We start from the raw sequence: 9,912 nt of genomic DNA, 5'->3' as shown, positions 1-9,912 counted from the left end.
ATGAAAGTTTGTAAGTGTTACGAAAGGAGAGCGAAAATAATAGTTCTGAATATCTTCTTCTCATTATTTTCCAATTTCAGACTATTTATTAGTAATTGTGGCCATATTGGCTCCTGCCATAATTAGGGGTCATAACTATGCTCATGATTACGATTATCCTGCCGAAAGTCCATGTTCGGAAGAAAACGATCATGACGATGACCATAGACCACCACCATCATGCTCTGGCGATAATGAATCGGATAATGGACATGATTCTAATGGCAATGGAAATGGACATAATCCACCATGTTCTGGGGATAATGGAAACCATAGACCACCACCATCATGCTCTGGCGATAATGAATCGGATAATGGACATGATTCTAATGGCAATGGAAATGGACATAACCGACCATGTTCTGGGGATAATGGAAACCATAGACCACCACCATCATGCTCTGGCGATAATGAATCGGATAATGGACATGATTCTAATGGCAATGGAAATGGACATAACCGACCATGTTCTGGGGATAATGGAAACCATAGACCACCACCAACATGCTCTGGCGATAATGAATCGGATAATGGACATGATTCTAATGGCAATGGAAATGGACATAACCGACCATGTTCTGGGGATAATGGAAACCATAGACCACCACCATCATGCTCTGGCGATAATGGAAATGATTCTAATGGCAATGGAAATGGACATAACCCACCATGTTCTGGGGATAATTCGTCCGATAATGATAATGGATGTAATGGCAATGGAAATCATAGACCAAGGCCACCATGTTCTGGAGGTAGTGGATCCGGAAGTGGTTCCGGTAGTGGATCGGGCAGTTGTTCCGGTAGTGGTTCCGGAAGTGGATCTGATGGTTCCGGTAGTGGATCGGGTAGTGGTTCCGGAAATGGATCTAATTGCAATGGAAATAATAGACCAAGGCCACCATGTTCTGGAGGTAGTGGATCGGGAAGTGGTTCCGATAGTGGATCGGGCAGTGGTTCCGGAAGTGGATGTGATGGTTCCGGTAGTGGATCGGGCAGTGGTTCCGGAAGTGGATCTAATTGCAATGGAAATAATAGACCAAGGCCACCATGTTCTGGAGGTAGTGGATCGGGTAGTGGTTCCAGTAGTGGATCGGGCAGTTGTTCCGGAAGTGGATCTGATGGTTCCGGTAGTGGATCGGGCAGTGGTTCCGGAAGTGGATCTAATTGCAATGGAAATAATAGACCAAGGCCACCATGTTCCGGTAGTGGATCTAGTAGTGGATCGGGAAGTGGTTCCGGCAGTGGATCGGGTAGTGGTTCCGGAAGTGGATCTGATGGTTCCGGTAGTGGATCGGGTAGTGGTTCCGGAAATGGATCTAATTGCAATGGAAATAATAGACCAAGGCCACCATGTTCTGGAGGTAGTGGATCGGGCAGTGGTTCCGGTAGTGGATCGGGTAGTGGTTCCGGAAGTGGATCTAATTGCAATGGAAATAATAGGCCATGTTCTGGTAGGCCAAACCACAATTCAGGAGGATGCGACGACGACACTACAACAACATGCACTACAACAACATGCACCACAACAACTCCGTGTCCACCATCCCACAATTCTACAACTCCGGAAGGTGATGGCAATAATGGCACAAACGATACCGCCACCCATCTCAATTATTTGATGTCGCTCAACGCTTGTGCCTCACTGCCCGATAATACCATACTCTTGGATTTGAGACATTGCCGTCGTTTCTATGTTTGCACCAACAAACGTGTAAAACGTAATCGTTGTCCAATTGGTGAATGGTATGACAAGGACTTACGTAGCTGCCGTAAACGTTCTCTGGTGACCAATTGTATTGCAAATAAGAATTAGTGATCCAAACTACAGCTGAATCTCAACGACAACAACCACAACGTCAAAATGTGAAACATTCTCGCGTTGATATCCGCGTATTCTATCACATATTTCTATAAACATACATATATAATCAACATATTTTAACCGAACTTTCTCAAATAAACAGCAATATTATAAAAAAAAAAAAAAAACGTTGAGGTGATTAGCACATTTTTAATCGCATATTGGAGATTTATATTTTAGCATAATATCACATTTTCGGTCCGGGGACGATTGGTACATGCCTTCTGCTTAAATTTTCGGAGCATTTTCTGCGCAGCTATATGTCAGCCTCCGAAACCCCACCAAATACTAAACAAAAGTTATTTCGGTTGGAAAATGCGCTTAAACCCTTAAAATATAGAGATTTGGTCAAACATCGACTTGTAGAAATCATTTTCTCGGCACATGTATGTCAGCCTCCAATACCCAGAAATGCCAGCATAGAGCTTTTGGTTGAAAAAAAAATGCGCTAAAGCCATAAAACATTGGGCGGGACTGTTGAGAGAGAGAGAGAGAGAGAGAGAGAAGAGACATATGATCTGCATTATCTATGTATTCGAGTTGTTGTGAGAGACTCCATTTTATGCCTCTTTTCTGAGTTTGAACAGTAGGGTCACCCTTATTAGGACATCCTTATTTATGTTGTTATGTTGCCGTTGCAAACAACTGATAGTTCTGCATGTTCGTACCACTTGGTAATTTCTATGTGTATTTATGTATTTTCTTGTCAGGGAACATCAGTTTGACAATGTTCTATGAGTTTCTCACCGTTCGACATTACGGTCCCAACACCGCTTTCACTACTATTGTCTTTTTCACTGTATAGTATATAGTTGCCATTTTCTGTGAGAAGTTCATTGATTTTATCTCATTTCACTTTGTTCTTATAAAATGTAATTTGATGTCCTAACTATAAAAGTCTTGGAACTTCACGAAGAGTTCGACCATTAAATTGCGCAATGGCGTCCTACTTCATGTTCAAAATGTTTTTTAGTATTGCCACTTTTTTCTGGGAGCAAATTAATTCAATGCATCTGTTGATCAAACCTTATTTACCCTAAATTATGATCCCGCTGAACCAATAACCCGAACAAACAATTACACATTGCTAATGGAGATGTTTCTCAACAATAACTCTTGGGTTTTCCTACACTACAGATGATGCAATATAACTAGCTGACATAGTCACCGAGATGGAAATGAGCCCCAGAAGAAATGTCTTAATCGTCTTAACATTGGCAATACCATGGCAGCTGGTTGTATGTACCGGATTGACTCGAAAGAGGACCCTGACCAGAGTCTGCGACCTCAACAAATACATGTACGTTATATTTTGTCATTATATCCCGGAATGCTTGCTCCGAACCATTCTGGTCCGTGCCAGGATAGAAAGAAAGCCCGAATATTGGTTCTGCAGTGTTTGTCAGAATCTCATCCCCCATAGATTAATCTCTGCCGAGGTAGAGATTCTGAATGTATATATACTGTCGATGAACAGCTGTACACCGCGTTATTTAACGGTGATATCCGCTTTTAGAAGATAATAACCGCCAGGTTTTAGGCGCCTTTAATGCCCACCATTCCGCCACACGATTTTGGCATTTCGACCTTTGTAACGAACAAAGCGTTGGCTGAACAAATCAATAGCTCAACATTTTGCACGGTTAAGGAAGATGTCCCGCGAGAATAAGAGGAGATTGCCATAGTTCGCCAGACATCATCATAGTGGCACCGAGTCTAATTAAAGTAGTAACCGAGAAACCCGTCATTTCACTCTGCTTATCTCCGTCAACAGATCACATTTGAACGCCACAATTTCCTGAACCGTGGGAAATATGACTGACCTGGTTTCGCAGCCCATTCTCTCAAATCCTTGGGTAGCCGAAAGGAATTTCCGTAGAATCACTGCCCTTCGCTTCATACCCGTTGGTCGAATACCCAAAGTAAGACCATACTTTCCATCGAAAGCGACGACTTGCCAATGAACGTGATGACCTCCGTCTTACGACCGCTAAAGGCCCAAAGGTGAGAGAAATTACCCTTTGAAGTCAACAGGCTAGTATGCGAGCACACAAGTAAATAAACTAAATGTTAGAGTTGGGTAGTTCCGTAGCTTCTAAATATCCTACTAAATAGAAATTATTTATAATCAATTTCAATTTCATTAAGGAACTAGTTAATTTAAAAAAAAGGAACGCCACGTGAACTTGATTGCCCAACTCTACTATATGTCTGGTCTTCAGTCATATATGAAATCCAGAAACAAGCAATTCAAAACCTGTAGAGTGAAACAGGGACTTCCCCAAGAAATCCGGAATTTTTTAAAATTTACCTTTCTGAATTTCCACAAACACCGGATGGCTTAGAAATCGTCAGGACGCATTATTGGTGTTATTTGTGAAAGATTAAACTACTACATAATTAAACTTGTTTCTTACTTCTATCTGAGGAATATGAAAATATCCGCTGCCAAATGAACAGCCACGCTGTTAATCACATTATTCCGACCACAAATTGGTGGTAAGCTATGCGATGTCAGTGTGGCTTGATAATATAAGTAATGTGTAGAGATGGGCAGTGGGTAAATACCCAAAGGGTAAATACCCGGTAAATTGGGTAAATACCCGGTAAATTGGGTAAATACCCATTTGTGGGTATTTATTTGGGTATTTACTATATTGAATCGGTAATACAACATCTTGCACCCTATTTCCGGGTTTCTGTTATCAAATCGATTTAGAATGGATAGTTTTACGATACTTTAAAGACGTGGGTAAATACTTGGGTAAATACCCGAGTTTTTACCCAAAAATTGGGTATAAACTCATTAACTGCCGAACCACTTGACGTAGGCGGCCAAAATTTTGCACACATGTTTCTAATGACAAAGCAAATATAGAAATCCAACATGGGGACCCTGGGTCCAAGTTTTGATATAGCCCCCATATAACCGTATCTCCCGATTTAAGGTATTTTTTGCCTATTAGACACATTTTAAGGCCAAATTGGCTGTAATTTGGCACAGAGTGTTCTTTTTGGGTACCAAATGTCCATGCAAAATTTTATGTATGTAGGTCCACGTTTACTGGTAGCCCCCATACAAAGGTACCCCTATTTTTAGTATTTACCCAAAAATTGGGTATAAACTCATTAACTGCCGAACCACTTGACATAGGCGGCCAAAACTTTGCACACATGTTTCTAATGTCAAAGCAAATATAGAAATCCAACATGGGGACCCTGGGTCCAAGTTTTGATATAGCCCCCATATAACCGTATCTCCCGATTTAAGGTATTTTTTGCCTATTAGACACATTTTAAGGCCAAATTGGCTGTAATTTGGCACAGAGTGTTCTTTTTGGGTACCAAATGTCCATGCAAAATTTTATGTATGTAGGTCCACGTTTACTGGTAGCCCCCATACAAAGGTACCCCTATTTTGAGTATTTACCCAAAAATTGGGTATAAACTCATTAACTGCCGAACCACTTGACATAGGCGGCCAAAACTTTGCACACATGTTTCTAATGTCAAAGTAAATATAGAAATCCAACATGGGGACCCTGGGTCCAAGTTTTGATATAGCCCCCATATAACCGTATCTCCCGATTTAAGGTATTTTTTGCCTATTAGACACATTTTAAGGCCAAATTGGCTGTAATTTGGCACAGAGTGTTCTTTTTGGGTACCAAATGTCCATGCAAAATTTTATGTATGTAGGTCCACGTTTACTGGTAGCCCCCATACAAAGGTACCCCTATTTTGAGTATTTACCCAAAAATTGGGTATAAACTCATTAACTGCCGAACCACTTGACATAGGCGGCCAAAACTTTGCACACATGTTTCTAATGTCAAAGCAAATATAGAAATCCAACATGGGGACCCTGGGTCCAAGTTTTGATATAGCCCCCATATAACCATATCTACCGATTTAAGGTATTTTTTGTTTATTAGACACATTTTACAACCTAATTGGCTGTAATTTAGCACAGAGTGCTCTTTTTGGGTACAAAATGTCCATGCCAAATTTTATGTATGTAGGTCCACGTTTACGGTAGCCCCCATACAAAGGTACCCCTATTTTGAGTATTTACCCAAAAATTGGGTATAAACTCATTAACTGCCGAACCACTTGACATAGGCGGCCAAAATTTGGCTAAGATGGTTTTTATATCAATACAAATATTGAAATCCAAAATGGGGCCCCTGGGTCCAAGTTTTGATATAGCCCCCATATAACCGTACCTACCGATTTAAGGTACTTTTACGATCAAATTGGTTGTAATTTGGCATAGTGAGATTTTTTTTGCACAAAATATTCATGCAAAATGTGGTTTTTGACACACATGGTTTAAAATCAATATTATTTCCTGTATGGGAAAAGGGGTCTTCAAAACACACGTCAAATAGTTCGGCTATAAAAGAGTTTATAAATATATATAAATACCCAAAATCAGGACCGCTATATAGGACAGAAAAAGTTGATCAGAGCAAACAATTGGTACTCATAGAGAACTCTCTAAGCCAAATTCCAGCCAATCAAATTGGCTAATAGATAAAAATGTCCTAAAATCGGGAGATACGGTTATATGGGGGCTATATCAAAACTTGGACCCAGGGTCCCCATGTTGGATTTCTATATTTGCTTTGACATTAGAAACATGTGTGCAAAGTTTTGGCCGCCTATGTTAAGTGGTTCGGCAGTTAATGAGTTTATACCCAATTTTTGGGTAAATACTCAAAATAGGGGTACCTTTGTATGGGGGCTACCAGTAAACGTGGACCTACATACATAAAATTTTGCATGGACATTTTGTACCCAAAAAGAGCACTCTGTGCCAAATTACAGCCAATTTGGTTGTGAAATGTGTTTAATAAACAAAAAATACCTTAAATCGGGAGATATGGTTATATGGGGGCTATATCAAAACTTGGACCCAGGCACCCCATGTTGGATTTCTATATTTGTTTTGTCATTAGAAACATGTGTGCAAAATTTTGGCCGCCTATGTCAAGTGGTTCGGCAGTTAATGAGTTTATACCCAATTTTTGGGTAAATACTCAAAATAGGGGTACCTTTGTATGGGGGCTACCAGTAAACGTGGACCTACATACATAAAATGTTGCATGGACATTGGGTACCCAAAAAGAACACTGTGCCAAATTACAGCCAATTTGGCCTTAAAATGTGTCTAATAGGCAAAAAATACCTTAAATCGGGAGATACGGTTATATGGGGGCTATATCAAAACTTGGACCCAGGGTCCCCATGTTGGATTTCTATATTTGCTTTGACATTAGACACATGTGTGCAAAGTTTTGGCCGCCTATGTTAAGTGGTTCGGCAGTTAATGAGTTTATACCCAATTTTTGGGTAAATACTCAAAATAGGGGTACCTTTGTATGGGGGCTACCAGTAAACGTGGACCTACATACATAAAATTTTGCATGGACATTTTGTACCCAAAAAGAGAACTCTGTGCCAAATTACAGCCAATTTGGTTGTAAAATGTGTCTAATAGGCAAAAAATACCTTAAATCGGGAGATACGGTTATATGGGGGCTATATCAAAACTTGGACCCAGGGTCCCCATGTTGAATTTCTATATTTGCTTTGACATTAGAAACATGTGTGCAAAGTTTTGGCCGCCTATGTCAAGTGGTTCGGCAGTTAATGAGTTTATACCCAATTTTTGGGTAAATACTCAAAATAGGGGTACCTTTGTATGGGGGCTACCAGTAAACGTGGACCTACATACATAAAATTTTGCATGGACATTTTGTACCCAAAAAGAGCACTCTGTGCCAAATTACAGCCAATTTGGTTGTAAAATGTGTCTAATAGGCAAAAAATACCTTAAATCGGGAGATACGGTTATATGGGGGCTATATCAAAACTTGGACCCAGGGTCCCCATGTTGGATTTCTATATTTGCTTTGACATTAGAAACATGTGTGCAAAGTTTTGGCCGCCTATGTAAAGTGGTTCGGCAGTTAATGAGTTTATACCCAATTTTTGGGTAAATACTCAAAATAGGGGTACCTTTGTATGGGGGCTACCAGTAAACGTGGACCTACATACATAAAATTTTGCATGGACATTTTGTACCCAAAAAGAGCACTCTGTGCCAAATTACAGCCAATTTGGTTGTAAAATGTGTCTAATAAACAAAAAATACCTTAAATCGGGAGATATGGTTATATGGGGGCTATATCAAAACTTGGACCCAGGGACCCCATGTTGGATTTCTATATTTGCTTTGTCATTAGAAACATGTGTGCAAAATTTTGGCCGCCTATGTCAAGTGGTTCGGCAGTTAATGAGTTTATACCCAATTTTTGGGTAAAAACTCGGGTATTTACCCAAGTATTTACCCACGTCTTTAAAGTATCGTAAAACTATCCATTCTAAATCGATTTGATAACAGAAATCCGGAAATAGGGTGTAAGATGTTGTATTACCGAGTCAATATAGTAAATACCCAAATAAATACCCGCAAATGGGTATTTACCCGGTATTTACCCACCCCTTGGGTATTTACCCGGTAAATACCCGGTAAATACCATCTCTAGTAATGTGCAGTGAAAGAATATTCAGAAATGCCAAAATCCGCCCTAAAAACTACAACAGAATGTCTCCTCATGACCCCAGTGGATCACCTTCATGAGGAGATGAAGATCTTAGCCGTCCATCGACACAATATGTTGTCGATGCAGTAACTATTTGGGTGTTATCGTCGGGAACACAAATTCCACAAACACCGGACGCCATAGAGATCGTAATGTATGCGGATGACTGTACGATCATGCCGTCAGGACGTATTATTGGTGTGATTTGTGAATGATTAAACTTCTACATAGCAGAACTTGTTTCTTTCTTTGATCTGCGGAATATGAAAATATTCAACATTAAATGAACAGCCACACTGTTGACCACATGATTCCGATCACAAACTAAGCCAAATACTGGGTGTAACATTCGATAGCCAATGTTTTATGAGATAAACTGAGAAGTAGAAAAAAGTCTTCAAGTCGCTAGCAGAGCTTGGGGCGATGACCAAGAAACCTTGTTGACACTAATAGGCTCGTCACTGGTAAGCAATGCGGCGCCAGTGTTGTTTGAAAATATAACAGATAAGTAGTGAAAGAATATTCAGAAATACCAAAATGCGCACAACAGGGTGTCTCCTCATGACATCAGTGGGCCATATTCACGAGGAGATGAAGATCTTATTCGTCCATCGACAAAGCAGTATATTGTCGATTCAGTAACAGCTTGGGTGTTATTGTCGGAAGCACACCTGCCATAGAGAGATCTATATGACCTAGAGAGAGCGCTCCAAAGGTACGAACGTGAAACACCAGACCAACTGGCATATCAAGCATATCTGAATGACATTCATACAGACGCAATCGCTCAGGCAGTAGAATAATATCCATAATCGGAGGCCATCCAACGCAGCAGAGGAGTAGCAGCTGCCAGTACAAACAGGAGCAGTTCAAGTTCAACTAAGATCAGGATGATGGAACCGCCATAATTCCTATTGCACAATGATTGTGGATATGTTACACCTCTTCAACTATTCAGCTAAGCCTACTCACGTATCTCCAAATTTCTTATGGACCAAACTCAGAACCAGACATTTCATAACTATTAATATGTGTTTTGTTGCTACAACAAAAAACATTGGATTAGTTTTTATCATCCTTGACGAAAATTATTTTGAAACAAGTAAAGTTCGGGACCTATATTAAAACCTGGATCGCATTTTATTATTTGTCATCAACTAAATACTAAGTGGGAATACGTAAATAAGTTTAAACATTCATTTTCAATATCTAAAATCAGGGTTTGGCAATGTGACAATATAATTTACGTTTCTAATGAAATATCGTTATCGATATTTTAACCTATTTCCGGTAAACGTATTGCAATGTCGATGATATAAAAAGCCAATGTGCGGCATAGATTTGCTATCATAAGTTGCATATCTTACATTTGGAGAACATCTGAATAGTATAGTTCATGCA

General features: G+C 39.9%; 1 protein-coding gene across 1 annotated transcript; it reads left to right on the top strand.

Annotated features, from left to right (window-relative positions):
- On the top strand, window positions 1-1,852 carry LOC133327196 (loricrin-like). Its single transcript, XM_061535759.1, has 2 exons — window positions 1-10; window positions 81-1,852. The coding sequence occupies exons 1-2, from the start codon at window positions 1-3 to the stop codon at window positions 1,850-1,852; spliced, it is 1,782 nt and encodes a 593-aa protein (XP_061391743.1).
- The last annotated feature ends 8,060 nt before the right edge of the window (window positions 1,853-9,912 follow it).

Source organism: Musca vetustissima, unplaced genomic scaffold (assembly GCF_032173495.1).
Source record: "Musca vetustissima isolate MV318-11 ecotype Yass unplaced genomic scaffold, APGP_CSIRO_Mvet_v1 utg1901, whole genome shotgun sequence".
In the NCBI taxonomy this organism is placed as follows: Eukaryota; Metazoa; Arthropoda; class Insecta; order Diptera; family Muscidae; genus Musca; species Musca vetustissima.
Note: the sequence above shows the minus strand (reverse complement) of the source record. Positions and strands in the feature narration are given on the sequence as shown.